This window comes from Sceloporus occidentalis, unplaced genomic scaffold, assembly GCF_023333645.1.
Source record: "Sceloporus occidentalis isolate IW3139 unplaced genomic scaffold, rSceOcc1.0.p SCAF_5, whole genome shotgun sequence".
Lineage (NCBI taxonomy): Eukaryota > Metazoa > Chordata > Lepidosauria > Squamata > Phrynosomatidae > Sceloporus > Sceloporus occidentalis.
This window is the reverse complement of record NW_028316985.1, coordinates 80,172,971-80,193,445: the sequence shown is the minus strand read 5'-3', so window position 1 is coordinate 80,193,445 and position 20,475 is coordinate 80,172,971. Positions and strand designations below refer to the sequence as shown.

Sequence of the window (20,475 nt, the reverse complement as noted above, 5' to 3'; positions counted from 1 at the left end):
AAACAAATAAACATGCAAAGTAAACACTACAACCCCAGTCTACTGTACTTTGTAAGATACTGGGACGGGGTGAAAGGAAGCACTTGTCAAATTCAGACTGTTTTATTGTACACATTTCATTGCATCTAAAGTTAGAATGGCCAATCCACACTAAGGAACCTGCTTGTAAAGCACCAGATGTGGCCAGGGAGCTGGAAGAGAAATAATATCCAGTTATGACCACAGAAGCAGGGGGCGCTGGTTCAGCATTGTACAAGGGGTGCAGAGTGCACATGGGCTAATATTACTACTACTAGTACTAGTACTACTACTACCATTACCTTTACCATTACCATCATCATCAGCATTACTTTAATACCCCACATTACATCAGGATCTCAGGACAGCTTATAATAGAATCAATCTGGACAGTTTAAAACAATTTAAAACCACTTGTGGACAAGTGAATCATGTACCCAAAGGTTTAGTAAATAACTATGAAAATAGTGTTAGTGCCTCTAAATGGAATATTCCATAACTGGGTGCCAAAGCAGAAAAGGTCCTCTCCCATGTCAACAAGGCACTGTCAACTAGGATAAGTAAGTCTTCAGTGGCTCGTGGTACTGACCCAGTTTGTCCCCTAACATTCCCTCCCAATGTGAATTGTTAAAGGCACATGGCTACTTCCTTTTCTGTTGCTGCTCGGTGGTGATGCACAAGAAATATGTTTCACCCCACTCAGAGCCTGAAATGTTAGGTATGAAACTTAATTTGTCAGTATGTATAATGGGAGGAAATGTTGTTGTAACTGGAAAAGTTTTAAGTTTAAGATTTGGCACTAATAATCAACCATTAGTAGAAACATTAGATTAAAAAAAATATGGATTTTACAGAAGATGGCATAATCCCGCCTAGTCACACATTTTGCCACTGGATCCTTCAAAAAGTGCTCTTTCTGTCATTTTAAAGTTGTTTTACTGAACTAGACACTTTCTACATGCATTATACTATAAATCCCACAATCTGGTTGAGTATGAGTATTAGAATTTGTGGAAAGCGCTAAGTGTCGGTAAGTCATGTCTGACTGGGGAAAGGGGAAATAAATTATTTATTTCAAAGTTCTGGTAATGAGTGTAGTTAACCAATAAAGGGGCAACTAATTAGTGAATTAGTTAATAGCAAATTAAGCCAAACCAGTTATTTTCAAACCCTGTCCTCACCAAACTGGACACTACCCTTGACCCCTTGAGATAAGCAGTCATGCAACTATGTCCTATGTTCTGGGATCCATGCTCTGAATGTAATTTAAATTAAACAGCACCCAAACGGTAAGGACAAAAAAACAAGTTCCTGACCATCCTGTTCAACACAGTGAATAAGTACTGGTGTGTAGGACAAATACATGCAGTATCTCCACGCAAAAATTGTTTAGCTATTATGGTGAAACTGCACACCACTGGGCCAGTGCATTGTGTTGGTTGTTAACTGTTCTCAAGTTGACCTTAGCTTATGGCTACCCTTATCAAACTATGAGACCTCCAAGTCACTCAGTCCTCAACAGCCCTGCTCAGGTCTTGTAGACTCAGGACCATGGCTTCTTTGACTAAATCTATCCACCTGTAATGTGGTCTTTTTTTTTTCCTACTGCCTTCTACCTTGTCAAGCATCATTATCTTTTCTAGTGAGACAGGTCTTCTCATGGTATGTTAAAAGTACAATAGTCTCAGTTTACCAATAGTTGCTAAATGGGGGTGCACTCTGATGGCACATGGGCGCTGATAGTAGGGCTGGGCGCATGTGGACGCCCAGCCCTATCTAACCCATCTGAACAGGCCCATTGTTAACAACCAGTGTCTTCTCAAAATCAGTTCAATATTTCATACCTCATTGAAGTCCACATCCTTTGTTGCAGCGAGATCAAACCCTTGCTGCTGGCTCTCATACTGCAATACCCGGATCATCATCTGGTAGGCTGTTCGCACATCATTTCCATAGAAGGAGCCTATGTGGTTTGTAGCATTCTGAAGAACTTTGGCAATCTGTACTGATTTGTCACCATCCATGTTGGTCTCATTGCGCAGAAGCTTCTCATTCTGATGCAAAACAAATCAGAAAACAAGAACAAAAGTCCAAACTCAGCAAAGAAGCTCCATCTAATCATTGTTAAAGATTTTAATGGAATATATTTATAATACACATGTATGTACTCATATATGTGTGCACTTGGAGGAAGAGGACACATGTAAGGCCAATGAAGGCCTTAGTGTGGCAATACTGTGATGTGTGCAATCCTACATATGAGAATGACTCATTTGACAAAAGTTAAAATGAAATGATACCCTGCAACTTTTCTAGAGATACTAAAGAACTGTGAAGCAATAAGTAACTCCATAAACATCCCCCTCTTTCAAAGCTTCCTGTTCCTACCATAATTTTAAGATCCATGAAGCCAACCGTTGTACAGTTAAAAAGTTCAGGGGGCAGCCAGCCTTTTTCGCTGTTACAGTGCCGGACAGCATTTCCTTAAAAAGAAGATCAATTAGTAAGAGTTGTGTAGGTTGACTGTTGCATATTTAGTTTGTCAGAAAATTAAAAAGGTATAACATTCTGATGCATTAAAGAAAAGTATTTCTTATAAGTTAAAAGTAAAATAAATCAGAAATATTTTTAAACATGGCTGTTGTTCTGATACAGAATCTTCTATCAATGGAATAAAAGTCTGTCTGTTAATATTTTATGATATAAATTGCATGACATGTCACCTTATACAATCTTTCACACTAAAAAACATTTAACAATACTATCCACCCTCCATGTTGGTAGGGGTTCGGTTCCAGACTCCCCCCATGGATAACAAATAATGTGGGACCTCAAGCCCAATTAGCATTAATGGATGCTGATGTGCATGTGGCTATGTTGGCATGGTTGCGTGCATGTGCCGCCACTGACACCAATGGGGCAGGAATCCAATCTGCGAATGGCTAACCCCTCAATACAGAGGGCCCAATGTATTACAGCATAAAAGGAAGAGAATATTCTAATTGTATTTTCAGCAGGACTTTTGGACTCCCTCCTGAATCCTCAAACGCACCCCACATTGCAGCCATTTCATTATCTACAGTATTTTTACAGTTCTTTCTTCTATTGGTCTGGCTGGTTTCTTTCATATCAGTGAGGCAGTGACTTTACTCCAGGTTTCAGCTGAATTTTAAAGCCTCTAACTAAGGCACTGAAGCTATTCTAAAGACAAAATTCAGCACTCTTGATAGCTCCTTTGAAGACAAGGGGAAAACTCTGAATGGATTCACTGTCCCCACTGACATTGACACTATCAGCTTCCCCCAGTTCTATTCAGCCACACAGAAGGCGAAGACCCAAGTTCTGACTAACATGAAGAGCCTCCATGTGTAGAAAACAGACCCCTCTTCAAACCCATGACTTTGTACACCTGAACTGGACTACTGTGTTACCTAAATGGGCATTTAAATATGGCCCTTGATAACTGGAATTAGATTAAAATGTTCATTCCTGAATTTTTGTTGCTATATTTTGATGATAATTTTCTTCTATGTATAAACCTAACTTTCTGAGTGTTTGGGGTGGGGTGGGGGGTACTTAGGCTACAATAACACTTAGTTTCTTATCTGTTCCACTTACCAACTGATCCTTTGGGACAATGCACAGCAGCAGGCTGTCCAAATTTTGTTTGTGGCCACCAAATGCCAGCCTCAAATGCTTTGGGACATCCATTATACACCACTGCATGATGAGAAAGAAAGTATTTTTCCCTCTGACAATATAACAGCACTGAATTGACAGAAGAAACATGTTTTGTGTTGCTCAGGGCAGGGGTGAGGAACAACTTTCATCCTTCTCCTCCTCTATTAGGTGTGTTGGCTAGGGTTTGCCATCCAACAAATCTTCAGGGACCACATGTTTCCCCACCCCAGTTTAGGACAAATATTACTACATATTATGCTAGATTATCAAAGAATAGGGCGTTTTGTCACAGTAAATAAGCAAGACTGGTTACTGACATAACATCTAGCATAATCAGCTAATTTCAGTTACAAGAAAAACAAAAGATAAAGCAATATCTTATAGGACAGTGTAGAATTTGTCTGTCCTTTAAAAAACAAACCCTTCTAAACCGAGGCACATATTTCTAAAAGAGATATAAATTTTAAAAAGTAAGCAATTTATTCTTCATTAAGGAGGCACGTTACATATATTTTCCTTACATCAAATTTGCCAAGTGCCAGTGCCTTAGTAAAACAAGTCCATTAAGAATGAGTACTCTCTAGGTATTCTGAAAAGCACTTCAGCTCTTCGTTATATTTTATGCATTTATATGAAATGTTTCATACATCTCATACTTCATAAGTTTCATTATAGTTTATATAAAATTAAATAAAATAAAATTTTTATTTCATAATACTGTTCAAGATAAACTCCCAAGTCAGTTGATAACAAAACAAAATAAAAACAAATCCAGACAATGGTAAAATACAAAAGCTATAAGGCAGAAAGCTCTTAAGAAAAGGACAGATAGACCAATCAGCAATGCTAGAATTTGCCCACTCATGGAATGACCATAACTCTTCAGAACGTGCTATGCTGGCCAATTCTGGGAGTTTTAGCCAACCCCTATGGAGGACCAGATTCTGATCCCTGTTCAAGGATGACCAAGTATGTTCATAATAGTAAACAACTTCAAACACACCAAATGGGCATAAGAACAAGGAAGTACCTTCACAGCCATGAACAGTAACTTCAGCAAAGGGATTATCACAGCGATTACACTGTCGGCCAATCACTCCTGCTTTACAGGGACACTGTCCTGTTTCCATGTCACAGATGCGACTATGGGAACCAGAAGGGAAACAGTCACATGGATAGCAGGTGTCACTATTTTGTGGTCTGTAATAGTTTGCCTGGAAAAAGAAAGTCATATTCATTGAGATGAGCAATGGACAGGAAGTTTTGCTTTTAGGGCTTTTAAAGACACTTAGGAGAAGGAAGACAGTGGCCAAAAGATTTGGGCATGAGAAAGATGGTTTCAATCTGCACATTAGTTTACTGTTCAGCCCTGTTTTTCCATCACGTGAACAGCTGGGGGGTGCAGGCAAAGAGCTCCATTAAGTGTTCTGTGCACTTCAGCATCAAATATTTATTTTTTGTATGTAGAAAAACCATGTTTAAAAAGACAGTGGAAGTTACACTTCTTCACACCACCACATTCTTCACACATAATATTAAAATGTGGGTTAGCCCTGAATGTGTATGCAAAACATACATTTGGCTGATACAAAGGTGCTAATAGTGTGTGTGTGTGTGTATTCATCCATTATGTTCTGTGTTAATTGTTGATCAGAAGAGTTAGCAGTAACCTGGACAATGTCTATAGTCTGTTAAACCAGCTCAAACGGAACTGAAATACTGGTTAAAGTTTACCTAGTAAATACCAAGAAAACATAACATGTTTTTCTTGAAGCACAATTGTTAAAACCAGGTTCATACAATAGGATCTGAGACAAAATTAAGAAATTACAACATGTATTATACGTTATGGATTCAAATATTTCAAGGGCCATCACACAAAAGATGAAGCAAGCTTGTTTTCTGCTGGTCCAGAGGGCAGGGCCTAAACCAATGGATTCAAGTTACAATAAAGAAGATTCTGACGAAGCATTCAAAGAACCTTCTAAGAATAAGAGCTCTTCAACAGTGAAATGGACTACCTGGGGCATGTGGCAGGCTTTCTTTCTTTGAAGGATTTTAGATCGGGGTTGGAGTCTTTTAGCTGCAGACGTATTGTACTGTAAGGGGTTTAGAGTAGATGATTCCCTCCTAGCTTTATGGTTCTATTATTCTACTCTGCCTGTGTGTTGTGTGCCTTCAAGTCATTTCTGACTAAGGCAACTCTATCATGGGGTTTTCTTGGCAAGATTTGTTCAGAGGAGGTTTGCCATTGTCTTCACCTGAGGCTGAGAACATGTGATATGTCCAAAGTCACCCAGTGGGTTTCATGGCTGAGCGGGAATTGAACCCTGGTTTCCAGAGTCTATTCCAACATTCAAATCACTATGCCATGCTGGCTTTCTACTATTCTATGATTACCTACTTATCCTTTAATTACATTTGCTTGTAACTGTACTTACAAATACTCTAGCCCAAGCATGAGGAAGATAAACTGGATGGGGTCCACTTTCCTCCACCCCCATATGGGCTTTGCAAATTAGACTGTTTTAGGTTATCTGTCCATCTCCCTAATGCCAAGACCATGGTCATGTACTTTATTGTCTTAGGTCCTTGTCCCAGGTGCCAGATGGAGAATTTTCATCACTTGAAGAGTCTAACCCAGTCTGATCTCCTTGCATCTACCCAGCTTGGAACACAGCCAGAATGCTTTCTCTAGCCTTCCTCCACACAGGGATATGGAGAATGATCAACTTTTGTATGGAATCAGGAATGGGAGATAACAGCATAGACTTCTTTGAGTGGCCATGGGAAATCTTGGTAAAGATAATGGGACCTCCTATTCATTCTGGAAGGGCAAGGGTTTGGGAGGGCAAAACCTGTAGCTACTGATAGTTTAGGCTCTAATCTTCTGTGATCTGAAGGTTTCCTTGCCCTGCTCTAGCCTGAACAAAGATTTCATAAAAATAAGCATATGTTCCCTTACCTTACACCGACACTCTCCATTAGTCTTATTGCAATCTGGATCAAATCCCTTACTGATCTCACAGTTGCATGGCCCACAAATAGGATTTCCCCACCAGCCTCTGGGACAAGGCAAATCAATTCTACCAAAAAGGATAAAGCAAAAATAAAGCAAGTTTTGGAATTATTGGAAAAGACAATGTATTCTTCTCTTGCACTGAAACCAGTAAGGCATAGCTTGTCCCACTGTAGTTGCTTTTGATATGTAAACTGACAGTGGTGGGGATTCAACATTTCAAATAGGATTAAATTACCCTTTCTTTCTGTTAAAAATTTAAAGACATGCTGACTTGCATTATCTTGGTAAAGTAAAATTATTCAATCATGAGCCATAATCTCCAATAAAGATGATGACAGTATTTAAACATCTGATTATACATGAAGCTGTGAAGTGTTACAGATACCTTCTTTTTGCATGCTTTTGTACATGGTAGATTGAAATAAAATTTAAAAAGCGGGGGCGGGGAGGGGAGTGTTTGTTGGCTTAATGCATCTTTCCTTTTTTTAGTACTATACCAACAGCAGAAGGCAAGATGGAATGGGGACTGTAAAGGAAAAAACAATAGTATAATTTGCTTACTTGCTTTCACAATATTGTCCATAATAGCTTTGCCCACATTGACAGGTGTATCCATGAGAAGAGCTTGGTTTACGGATACAAGTGGAGACATGTTCACATGGATTCAGGCTACATACATCAATGCAGTCTGTCCCAAAGTACCCTGGGGAGACAGGGTTATAGACATATAGCAACCACTGTATAATTTGTGATTTGTGAGTCTCAGAAGATAATCTATTTTAAACCTACAGAGTAATAACACCTCTTGAGTTGTCAGTAAATTTTCCTCCTTCCACAAGACTGTGTCAAAAGGATAGAGTTAAGTATACAGAAAGGTACTACTTTTCTATACTTAGCAACCCCACAGTTAAATAACTACACATTGGGATTTAAAAAAATGTTTAAGAAGTTAATTAAAATATATTTCTTTTCCTTTGCACATTTAAAAAATAACTAAGCAATATACCCAACAAGAACAAAATAACTAAAAAAAATGAAACATATATCCAAAGACTGTTGTCTTATGCAGATATCTGGGAGTAAAACCTATTGTAAACATGATATTAAAACATAGTAATTAAACTTATGCTAAGCTATAGAGTAAGCCCTCTATTAAACACAATGATTGAGATTTACTTCTGAGGTAAATGTGTATATGCTCAACATGTAAGTTATGGAAATTAGTTTCAAAGGAAAAACCCAGTTTGAAAGAAAATGAATTACACAAAGACCCAGATGAGATTAAAACGATTTTAAAACTGAGGGTTTAATGATGAAGAAGGTTAACAACTGAAACTCTTCTGCAATATAAACAAAAGAAATTCTATTTTGTATTTCAGTCTCATGTGTTGCTAATTGATAATTCATGAATAAAGCAGGGAGAAGATCCTCAACATTTTGCAAACATAAATCTATGCAAGTGTAAGGAACTGTTCAAATATAAATGTTTTAAAACTGAAAATAATTTGGAAGAGAATTTTTTTCTTTTCATATAAATTGTAAGCTACCCCCACTCCACAAAGGATAATACTTTTAAAAATTAACACTTGAGGTAATGAAAGCTATAGAAAAGATACAACAGAAAGACATAATGATTGCAAATAGAAAGATACAAAGAACACCTTTCATGACAGTAATGCACACTTGCTGATTTCATGTGGTTATATATAGGCAACTCTGGAATCCCTGTCAAAATTCTATTAAAATATTCACAACCACAGAATTTTAGCATCCAGGAGAGCCTTATTATGTCTTCATTGCTTTAAACCGTTATTACCTGGGTCACAAATGCATGAATAGCTGTCCCAGTCATCACTGCAATAGCTGTGCTGGGGACAAGGATTAGAATCACAGGGATTGTCCACTTCACAGCCTTCCTTCACATTAATCTTGATTGCCTGTTTCATGTTCAATGTAGCTACATTGGTAGATGTCTCTCCCATTCTCACTCCCTGACAAGGTGAGAAAAGGGCATAAACAATGGTAATATCAACACAATATTCTAACATTAAGATTCAACTGCACAAAATCTGGACAACAACCTAAATCACAGCCATAGCAAGAATGAGCTGCAAAGAGCTTGGGCTCTCTCTTCCCTTTCTTTCTTCCCATCTTTTGGGAGTTTTGAAGGTTTCATTTTTGCTTAATCCCATCTTGTTGTGTTAGGCAGACTAGAAAATTGTTGTTAAGATTAACCATGGTTCGAAACAAATAAACTTCAAACCATAGCTTATGAAGCTTGCTGCTGAAACAGATACAGTAAGCACTAACCAGGACGTGGACTTGTAAAGAATCTTATCACTTTTAAATTATGATTTTACAGGATGCCTAAATGATAATGAGAGAGTGAAAACCCCTCAATCTGAATCCTAATTCATGGGAAACACTAAACTATGATTAATGGAAAATAGAAATGACAGTTTCCAAATGCCTCTTTGCAACCATGCTTGGGGACAGACCAGCTTGCAGCATCTCATTATGATTCAGACATCCTCTAAAGTCATAATATAAATGTGACAAGTTCCAATTTCACTGAAATTAAATCATTTGAGAGGCCCTAATAAATCAGACACCATACTTCTTAAAACCTACTTTTAAAAACCCAAACATTTAAAAAAAGCAAACAACCAAGCTGACTATGAGATTAATTTCAGCTAAAATTAAAGGGACACACCAATGCATAGTTATGTCCTACAGGTCCCACTGATTCAAACAAGATTGTATTTATTCCCTTGATAACATAAATTATACATGCCAGCGTTCAGTGCTTAAATATTTTTAGATAAGCTAATTTAGGCTTTATTTAAATTGTGTGCCCTCCAAGGCTATTTTTGCCCATCCACACTCTTTGGACTGCCACTTTTCTCATCAAAGAAAGAAAGAGTAAATTCCTCTCCTGAATACCCCTCCCCGAGAGCAACTATTCACGTTTTAAATAGGTTAAAGCCCTCTGAGACATGCTTAATGCTGCTTTTCAAAACCAGAAATGGACCTTTAACCAATTCCATTTTTATTTTCTCCCCTCATTTCCCCCCACATTTTTTGTAGTCTGTGTAGCCCTAGAAGCTCCCAGCATAGAAAATCTGGATCTCCAGAACTTGCTTACTTCTGATGTAAATGTATCTGAACATGTAAATTAAGAGGAAACCAGGCTGAACAGCTCCACCTGACATGTTGCACACAACATGTACTGCCATCCTCTGATGTCCATGCAAAGAACACATGTAATTGCCAGGAGATGGGCATTGTACATTCAATTGTACACACTGAAACTACTGGATGAGCTAAACCCCATGCTACAGGGAAGCCTGAATAGGGTTAAACATTTTTAAAAGAGATCCAGAAAACAAACTGATATCACATCTTTTTTTGCCACTCCTCCCTCACTAGCTTATTCTTTGAGGACACAAGAATGCTGTCAAGAGTAGCTTATTTTCTTGCATTCAATTTTCACCTGGAGACAGCCGTAGAAGCCCTGCTGAACAGAGACGTGATCTCCAGAGACGCCTCCCACAATAATGCTTTTCATTTTTAGTCCAGGTAACTGATTTCCAATCTTTATAGTGCTCTGAAAAGAAGAACAGATTAAAGGCGGCTGTTGCTTTTTCTATGAATTCTCAGTTACAATATTTCACTGATAAACTGGGGAGAAAATAACCAAGAATAAGCCTAGTAAAGGAAGCTAATCACACTGTGCTTTTGATAAGGAAGTATTTCCAAAGGATACAATGTCTTTTACTTTCTAGTTCAGTCCAACTGTTTATTCAATCTGTTTATTCAGTCACTGACCAATATAAAATAATAAAAACCAATAAAATAATAATTGTACAGCAGATTCAAACAAGCTATTATTTTTTCTTCCCTAAATAATTCTTCAGCCACATAATAAAAACCAAATTTGACCTAAATTTTCTTATGGGATCAAATGTGAAGCATATGGATGGGGGCTGAAAAATGTGAGATCTAGTCTGATGGTTTACTCTACTATGCACTTTGGGAGAAAAATGATCTTTTCAGCAGTAGATGAAAACCAGAAATAACATTGGTTTGGTGCTCTTCATTACTGTGAGATACTATGGCAATGAGACTGATCTGGTCTCATTCTGTAGAGTAGAACATTATTATTACCATTATTATCCCCTCACCTGATACATCCCATAGTCCAAAGTCACAACAGCCAGGTACTTGATGTCTTTGCCATCTTTTGAGCTCTTCAGTTCTATTAGCAAATGATGCCACTCGCCATCGCTGACTCGAGACTGGGTCATTGTCAAACTGGCTACTTGGTTCAAGCCATCATAAACTTCAAACACCACATATTTATTTAGTATCTGTTAAAAACAAACATAACTGTTTCTCACTGATGTTTAAAAAATCTGTTTAATTATTCTGTCACATACAAACAGTTATGCCTATATTTCAGTAGGAGCCAGCATGGCATAGAGGTTTGCATGTTCAACTATGACTCTGAAGACCAAAGTTTGATTCCTTGCTCAGCCATGAAATCCACTGGGTGACCTTGCGCAAATCACATGCCATCAGTCTCAGGGAAAGGCAATGGCAAACCTCCTCTTAACAAATCTTGCCAGGAAAACCCCACAATAGGTTTGCCTTAGGGTTGCAATAAGTCAGAAACATCTTGAAAGCACACAACAACAACAAGCATATTTCTGTGCTACATTTGCATCCAATTGGGCTGTAAAGAGTGCCAACACTTGAGCAGCTTCCTAGATTATGTTGTTATTTGTTCTTAAAAATATGCTGAAAAAATATATATCTAAAATATAAACTGAAACCTATATTCTGACTCCTATATGTATCCTATCTGTTATTCCAGTAGCATGGCTGGTTTGTGGCAAATTTGTTGTTTTAATTACCAGTACCATAACACACAATTTCTCCTATCCTGAAACATCTACAGGCCCAAGAATAGTGTGACCTCTTACATCCAAGCAGATATTCTTATTATTAGAGGAAGAACAGTGTGAGAGCATAACCTCTTATGAGATAAAATTTAAATCCATACATTTTTCATAGGTTTGGTGTGGTAGTTCTCAAAGTTGGGTCCTTAGCTGTTGTTGGACTACAACTTCCTGAATCCCTGATCAAGAAGCAGGTTGGCTGAGGCTTCTGAAAACTGATGTCAAAGAAAACTGATGTCAAATAACATCTGGGCCCTGAGTTTGTCCCAGATGTTGTTTGCCCTAGACCTATGAAGGCTGACTGAAGATAAATGAAAGATTATACTGATATAGGCTGCATCTGCACTGCAGAAATAATGTAGTTTATAGCAATGGCAAGTAGATTTCTAGCACTCCCTAAGCAGTATAAAATGTATAAGCGAATTGCCCCCAACAAGCTAGGTACTAATTTTATCAACCTAGGGGCCGGTATATACCGCCATAAAGCGGCGTGCTCCTGGTGATACTAGGGTTATGGAGCACGCACCAATCACACATTCCCTAACCCTAATATGTGCGGAGGCGGACTAATGGTGGCATCCCGTGTACACAGGATGCCGCCATTCATGATGTAACTATGGTGCACTCACAATGGAGCACTCACGACGTAACTAGGGTGGCGCAAAAAGAAACCAGGGGTTCTTTTTACTCTGGATGCACACCGGAGGGAAAAAGGCCATTGGCAGACCACCTTTTTGGGGCGGTCTGTCCCACACCTACAAAAGGATGGAAGATTGAGTGGACCTTGGAGCCCTCCTTTAGGATCGAACTTACAACACTGTGGCTGCAGTACCAGCATTTAACCATTGTGCCACCAGGACTCCTTGTAGTTTGACACCACTTTAACTGCCATGACTCCAAGCTATGGAATTCTGGGATTTGTAGTTTTGTGAAATATTTAGCCTTCTCTCACAGAGAGCTCTGGTGCCGTAATAAAGTACAAATCCCAGGATTCCACAGCATTGAGCCACAGTAGTTAAGGAGGTGTAAACTACATCATTACTGCAGTGCAGATGCCACCATAAGTCTTTTTCTCTTAATAAGAAGGGGGTCTTTGTGACAATCCTTATCTGGACACAAGGTTTTGACTTTTTCCATTAAGCTGAAGGAAGAAATCTTTTGATATTTATGCTGAACCATGTAACACTGATTCCTGTAGTCTTTCAGCTAGAAACCCTATCAGCTGTTTAGAGAGAATGACAAAATGTGGTAAGTTGATATTTTATTTTTAAATACATTTCAGGTATTTTTAAAATAAATTTCAATTTCTCATCATGGTTTGTGCTACTTGGAAATGGCTAGGAAGGGAGAGAAGAGCTGCTCTCATGGGAGGACCTCGAACTGCACATGTGTGTTTCAAATATCTAAACTTCCAAAACATACAAGCTTATCACACAGCGTTATGATAACGTTCTGGGCTCCTAATGAGCACGGAACGGAGCGGATGTTATTGCACGGCTTGGTTCTCATCGAGTTCTCGTTCTGTTCTCAACATGTCCCACCCGTTCCAGCGCGAGAACCATAAAAATGAGTAGCAAATGGCAAATCCTAAATTGGGGAATTCCAAGGCATGGCAGTTGGAGAGCAGTTTCTGTTCTCAATAGAAAAGGTGCCAGAATCATGATTGAATAGGTAATTTCTTTCCCACTGAAACAAATACTGTATTTGTTGAAACAAGCAAACAAACTGCATCCCCAGTAATGAAAAAACAAGTTTGCTCCTGTGCTGCTTGGCTAATACATGCCTGCCTTGCTTAGAACTTGCTCTGCACTGGTCTGGTTGAACTCTGATCAATTTTTGATACCCTGTGACACGAGTTATTTTGTGTTTTAAATAGAAATTGAAGATCCATCAATCAAAGCCAGGTGTGTGTGTGTGTGTGAGAGAGAGAGAGAGAGAGAGAGAGAATTACTGGTATCTACTATTCTACATGTGTCAAATACTGGATATATAAAGACAAAACTACACTTGAGTTACTACAAATTAGATATTCTACCACAAAGAGTTCTCAAGTGTAGTCAGCTGAACGGCACAAAAACGTGGGTCAAAGGCAACCAATTAAGTTTCTTATTGTACAGGCTGAAGATTTAGCACAATTAATCCAAGTAACACAATTAACCACTGAAGTAGTGACTGCAGAGGGATTTTTTTTAAACCCTTTGACTTTTACTCGCCATTGTTAAACTAATGGGAATCTGAAACCCTTGATGTATTACAAATCATCCTGAGATCTACCAGCAGTTTTCAAACTAGCTTCTGTCTGACCTTGCTATAACACCTACTCAACCTGGAGGTAAACAAAGGATTAGGATCTTAGAAATAAGATCTAGACTGGCTAGTTTGTACATGAATGTTAAAGAGCAAGTGTTAGAGACAAACATATGTGGTAACTCACAACAGTTTGAACCAATGACCTTTCTTATGTAGGTTTTGGCTGATTTGTCTGCCTGCAAAGCCACGTAGTTCAAATTCCCTGCAATATTTATGTAAAATCTTTTCTCTTGCTACCAGAGCTACCCAACTTCATTTTCTGATACAATAAAAAAATTCAAGAACTTGCAGTAAATTAAACATACTGGGGGGGAAATGCTACCATGCTCAATGCCTCTGAGTAAGCATGCGTAAGACTGTGCTGGCAAATAGTCTTTGTGAATATTTATCTATTTGTTAAAATACTTGTACCCCCTCTCATATCATGTCTAAATAAATAAACAACCATGAACTCTCATGACGGTGTACAAATGAAATCAAATAAAAATTAATTGAAAACACTTAAAAAACATTTTAACAAGATTTAAAGCATATCAAACAAAATCAGGACAGATTCATTTTGGAGTACAGTTGGCCCTTCTTATACACGGATTTTTTTATACACGGATTCAAGCATACACGGTTTGAAATGTTCCAAAAAAGTATAAATTTACCTTGATTTTCCATTTTTTATAAGGGACACCATTTTGCTATGTCATTATATTTAATGGGACTTGAGCATACATGGATTTTGTTATACACGGGGGATCTTGGAACCAAACCACAGCGTATAACAAGGGTCCACTGTAAATCCATTAGGCTTCCCAAGATTTAATGATCAGCTATGTCTTACTTGATGCCTAAAACAAGCCAACATTGGCTCTAACTGGGCCTCTGAAAGAATGGCATTCACAATTTGGATGACAGAGCTAAGACGTCACTCTGCCATGTACTCTCAGACCATATTGTTCCCATTGAGGGAACAAAGAGAAGCCCATCCAACAAACTTCAATCTTTAGGTCAATGTACATAGTGAGAGAAACTCTCTCAAACATCAAGAACCCATGCCAGTTAGAGCATTACTACCACCACTACTTTGAAGCATACTGGCAACCACTGCAGTTCTTTTAAGACCAATGTTACATGACAGCGTTATATGGTATTCCGGTGAGCAGTCTGGCTGTTGCATTTTGCACTAGCTGCAAAATGCAAAAGTGGTATCAAAAGGCACAGGGAAATCCAAGAAGATCAGCAGGACAGCAGTCACCTATCCTTCCTTAAGAATAAGCCATCAGTCACAACTAAGGCCATTTCAGTCTTGCATCCTGCCCTGAAACTAGACTGAAAAGGGCCAAAATAATATGTTTCCTCCAAGAAAGTTTGAAGTGCACCACACACACAAGTACCATGCACAGAAAGGAGGTATTAGCAACAGGCTAGTAGTTCTTGTATACATTTGAGTCCAGAGAGATACTCTTCAGGAGAAAGTGTATCAGTGATGTAGACTTGAGTCAACTGACTTGGACTCAAGTCACTTCAGTGACTCGACTTGGACTCGACTTGGTAATAAATGTCACACTGACTCAACCCGAGACTTGTATAGTTTTAGCAACTGACTTGAAGGCATCATTCACTCTGAATAGCAGGCAAGAGTGTTCCAGTGCCTGACCAAACTATAAAGCCCAAGATAGGATGGAACTATAGTAGCTCAAGTGGAATAAAAGCACTACAAATGTATAGAGTGAATGGGCCACAGTCTTTCTGGACACAATCCCACCAGACTCCTCAATATCTAGAATAGCAATGCTGGCTGACAGGTAGGGGATGCAATAGTAGAAGCATAATATCATGTTTATTTTTCCCCTGCCTGTGCCACATACAAGGCACAACAAAAAGTCCTTGCTTATCTCTCATTACATTTGCTCTGAGATTTGTGCTCCTGCACTCTAGGACAAACATCAACATTTAAACTTAAGTTTTGCAGTTTGTTATTTAATGGAATTTTAAAAATACTGTGTTGATGACATAACTTACCTGAATGCTGATCTTGGATGACAGCCCTGCATTAGCTTGCATTAACATGCCATTAACCTTTCGGGTCCTAAACATGAGACCAATGTACCATGGTACAGAAATAGTGATATCAAGATCACTCCAGATGATGATGCTCTCCCCAGTGAAACGATGAGAAAAAGGCATGACTGCAGTAAAGTACAAAAGGGAAAACCAAAATAAAAAAATTAAAACAAAAGCTTTAAAATGTAGGGGTGGAATGAGAAGGAGAGAGAAACAAGATTTTTCCACATTGAATTCTCTGTTATTGATATAAAACGAACACCACAGACATTAAAATTCTCAACAGTAGCATAGTACTCCTACATATGGTAACCTAGGAATCGGCTTATAACATCTCAAAAATCTAAAATTTAATATTTTGTAAGCTTGAAAGATATTTGTTTGGACAAATGCAGATATTATTGAGAAATTTAGGAACAGGTTCAATAAGCACATAATTAGACTGACAAATTTCTAAATCCACAAAGTACCATATTGGACCCTTTCACATTACACTATTAAGCATGATAAGTGCCATCCTATGGACTCACTCCCTGCTCTGAGCCTCTGGCAACCAGAGGGTGTGTTATATCTGCTGTTCCTGAGCTGTATGCCACTGAGTAGCTTGTTCACTGATTTTGTTCCCACCATGAGAGTCAAGGGAAAGATTTAAGAGTTAAATTACTAGATGTCTTGGAACTAGCAATGATATATGAAGGCCATTTTGTACCATCCAGAATCATTGCGAGGTGTAGCCACTGTTTCTCATACCTTTTCACACTACACAATTATAGCACTTTGATTTTACTCTAACTGCTATAGCAACTTTCACTGGAATACTGGTGGTTTTAATTTGGTGAGGCACTAGAGATCTCTGGCTAATAATTCTGAACAGGGCTCCCTAGACTGCAAATTCCAAATTTCATAGAATGGCATCATGGCAATTAAAGTGGAATCATGGCATTGTAATTGTATAGTGTGAAAGGTCCCCTGGTCACCACAGAAATCTGGGTGTCCAGGTTCTAGGCTGAGTTCAGGAGCACATCCAAATTGTTAACTTTTATCTTTGGAGGAAGAGTAATGTCATCTAGCACAAGCTGTATCCCTGTTCCATGATTTGCCTTTTCTCCTCAGAGGGTCTTGTCTGAATATGTTTGCATCATTGGTGACAGATATTGGTTTAGAATAAAAAGAGCATCTCTGGAATTCAAAGGAAAGAAGACATAGAGTTGGATGCCATTAGCACACCTGCAGCACTGAACTCTAAACTTCCAGACAGACTTTCTTCCAGTGGTTTCATGTTGATGTTGAATAACATGGGTGATAAGACAGAGTCCTAATAGACTCCACAGGCCAGTGGGCAAGGAATTGAACAGAAATTTTCTGGGCTTTCTTTCCAGGAAGGAATGGAGACACTGCAAAACAGTGCCTCAAAGGATGTATCCACACTACAGAATCAAAGCAGTTTGACACCGCTCTAACTACCATGACTCTATCCTACAGAATCCTGGGATTTGTTGCTCAGAGCTCTCTGACAGACCATGCAGAATACTTCTCCAAACTACAAATCCTAGGATTCCAAAGGATGAAGTCATGAAAGTTAAAGTGGTGATTAAACTGCTTTAATTCTGTTATGTGGATATGTTCCATGTCCCATTATAGCAGGGTGGCTCAGAAGGACACCATGGTCAATGGTAATGAAAGCTTCTAAGTGGTCTAGCCCTTCCCTGTCCAGTTCCCAATAAAGAACTGTCCACCAAGGAAACCAAACCATTTTCTTCCCATAACAAGGCCTGAAATCAGAGTAAAATGGATGAGTATAATCCCTTTTTAATAGAGTTGTTAACAATGACAGCATGTTGTAATGCATACACAGTATCATGCCATTATTCTCTGGATTAAATTTACTGTGACAAAATTAGCTTTCAACTTCTTGGTCTGTATTCATAACCTCTTCATGCAGGAAATCTTAACGGAACACATACACATTCATTGAAAGAACAGCATTCTTTATCCTCCTCTATAATTATATGCACATATGCATCATTAAAATGTTCTAAGAGGTACAAAATCGACATTAAATGCTCTTAAAAACACTTATTTGGATTTCCACCTGGCTGGATATAGTTTGAAAACTTCATGGAATGGAATCTTTTACAAAATGTTGTAGTGTGCTTTTTAGGAGACTCTATTTCACTTCCCTCGCAATTGAGTGTTTGCCCTCACCACCCACCCAGTTACCTTTCAGTGCCCACTCTGTATCCTCAATCTTTACTAGACATATTAGCATATTTTAGCACCATTTAGCACTATTTTTGACTAATTTGTTTGGAGCATTGGAGTTCTCCCTGAACCTTCAAAGTATCTCTTTCTTGTGAATGTGGTGATTGTGATGTTCTGACTCCATAAGGGCTGGCACTCAGAGAAGTGAGTTTGCTACTAGTACATATAATATTCATAATAGTTATTATCATAACTTTCTAAGTCAGAGTGGCGAAAGTGCAGAGTGGAGAAAGGATGGGCAGCTGCTGCCAGGTCTGCAGACCAGAGACCAGTTTTGACTACACCACAGTCTACACGCATATTCTAGCCAACAAAGATTGATGGTAATAATAATAATAATAATAATAATAATAATAATAATTCTTTCCTGCCTCTCCTCAAGCCATATGATGATTCCTTCCTACTTCTGATTGCTAAAAACACCCAATTTCATACTAATGCAAGGCACATAGGGAGCACACACCTTGTTTTAAAGGTGAATCACACCCTCCTGCAGGATTCCAAGAATGCAGTTCTTTTCTTAAACAAAATGCATTCTGCCTGTGTGCCCTGTTTTAGCATGAAAATGATGCTTTTCGTGTTGCCTCCATGGTGTCTGAGCTCATGGCTGGCATGTTTTCTATTCTTGCGCTACAGCATATGTATTTTAAAATATGAAGGAACATGCAGAAATGCTTATAACTGATAAGACTCAGACATGGAAAGCTGTCTTTCAGATAATTTTGTCCACCATCAATGTGATTGTTTCTTCAACAACTCCTGCTGAGATTCTAAAGAAGCCCAGGGTTCTATGAAACAGATTGAAAATTTTTGTTATAAATTCTGGCTTTAAGAGTGTTGTGTTCTGTTGAAGTGCGTAGGATGCAGAATTGCCAATGTACGGTCTTGCTGTCAATTCATGCTAGTATAAAGAAAATAATATATGACCATTAGAGGACTGACTCTTTTCCACACTTTCATTTTGAGCTAAGGAACAAATAATTTAGAACTTTGTTATCATTATTTCAAAAATAATTAAACATGAGGTTTTTCCTTGCAAGACTAATGAGCTCAGAAATACCTTTTAACAGCTTGTTAATGTCTAATCATGATTTGAGTCAGAACCCATTTTACTCATACTAAGTAGCAGGTTATTAGTCCCTATTTGCAGTCCATTCCCATAAATTCAATTGAGGCAGACTCATAATTCTATACTTCACTATAGCATAACTGCCTTTCTTGGCAAAAATTCATTCTAACAACCACATTTTATTATTCCTGACATTTTATTTTCAGGTTACCTAAAAGCACTTATTACTTATTTCCCGTAACATATCTGTGTGGCAGAATATGCATAAAGGAAAGTGAGTAATGTTGGTAAGAGAGAACTGTGAGCAGTAATGACAAAGGTCAACCAGAAGTCAAAGTGGCAGGAACAGCAGAATGTCAAGTTCCTTAAAGAAATACACATACCTTCTCAAAGGTATAACACCTGGGATGGTTATAGCACTCTGGCCATGTGTTTTAGCCAGGTTCTCATTTATTTATGTAGTCACCTTTCCCACAGGACAGGACCCAAAGCGGCTTCCATAACAACAAATTTAAAAAGTTTACAAAATGTTTTAAACCAATTTAAAAACACCACATTAAAACACTATAAAACTGATTAAAAATCATACAAAAGTTATAAACAGATAAAACATAAATCTGTATTAAATATCTTGCCTGCTTAAGCACTAAAAGATGCTTAAATAAGAATGTTTTTGCTTGCCAGAAAAAGGAAAGCAGGTAAGGGCCACCCTGGCCTCCCATGGGAGGGGGTTCCAGAGGGTGGGAGCAGCCACCAAAAAGGATCTCTCTTGTGTCCTCACCAAGAGAACCTGTGATGGTGGCAGGACTGAGAGAAAGCCTTTGCCACATAATCTTAAAACACTGGCAGGTTCATATCGGAGATACAGCCTTTCAAATAGTCTAGGCCTAAGCCATGTACGGCTTTATAGGTCATGACCAGCACTTTTTAAAACAGTTCTCATTTGCACATTTTAAAGCAAGTTTCAGCTTTTGGAAAACATGAAAATGGCTTTTACCAAGAGCATGGTGTAGTGTTTTGAGAGCTGAACTATTATGACTCTGGAGAGCAGGATAAGAATCCCTGCTTGGCCATGGAAATCTGCTAGGTGGCCTTGG

The 20,475-nt window shown here is 38.4% G+C and overlaps 1 protein-coding gene across 3 annotated transcripts in view; it reads right to left on the bottom strand.

Annotated features, from left to right (window-relative positions):
- LOC149312363 (cadherin EGF LAG seven-pass G-type receptor 1-like) overlaps positions 1-20,475 on the bottom strand; it is a 187,744-nt gene that overhangs the window by 39,122 nt on the left and 128,147 nt on the right. For all 3 annotated transcript variants that reach the window (XM_089524468.1, XM_089524469.1, XM_089524470.1), the window contains exons 9-18: positions 16,006-16,172; positions 10,906-11,091; positions 10,215-10,328; positions 8,538-8,712; positions 7,283-7,424; positions 6,665-6,785; positions 4,730-4,913; positions 3,637-3,738; positions 2,407-2,501; positions 1,863-2,072 (exon numbers count right to left, since the gene is read on the bottom strand). In XM_089524468.1, the coding sequence (XP_089380594.1) occupies positions 1,863-2,072; positions 2,407-2,501; positions 3,637-3,738; positions 4,730-4,913; positions 6,665-6,785; positions 7,283-7,424; positions 8,538-8,712; positions 10,215-10,328; positions 10,906-11,091; positions 16,006-16,172 (1,496 nt within the window). The remainder of the gene's footprint in view (positions 1-1,862; positions 2,073-2,406; positions 2,502-3,636; positions 3,739-4,729; positions 4,914-6,664; positions 6,786-7,282; positions 7,425-8,537; positions 8,713-10,214; positions 10,329-10,905; positions 11,092-16,005; positions 16,173-20,475) is intronic.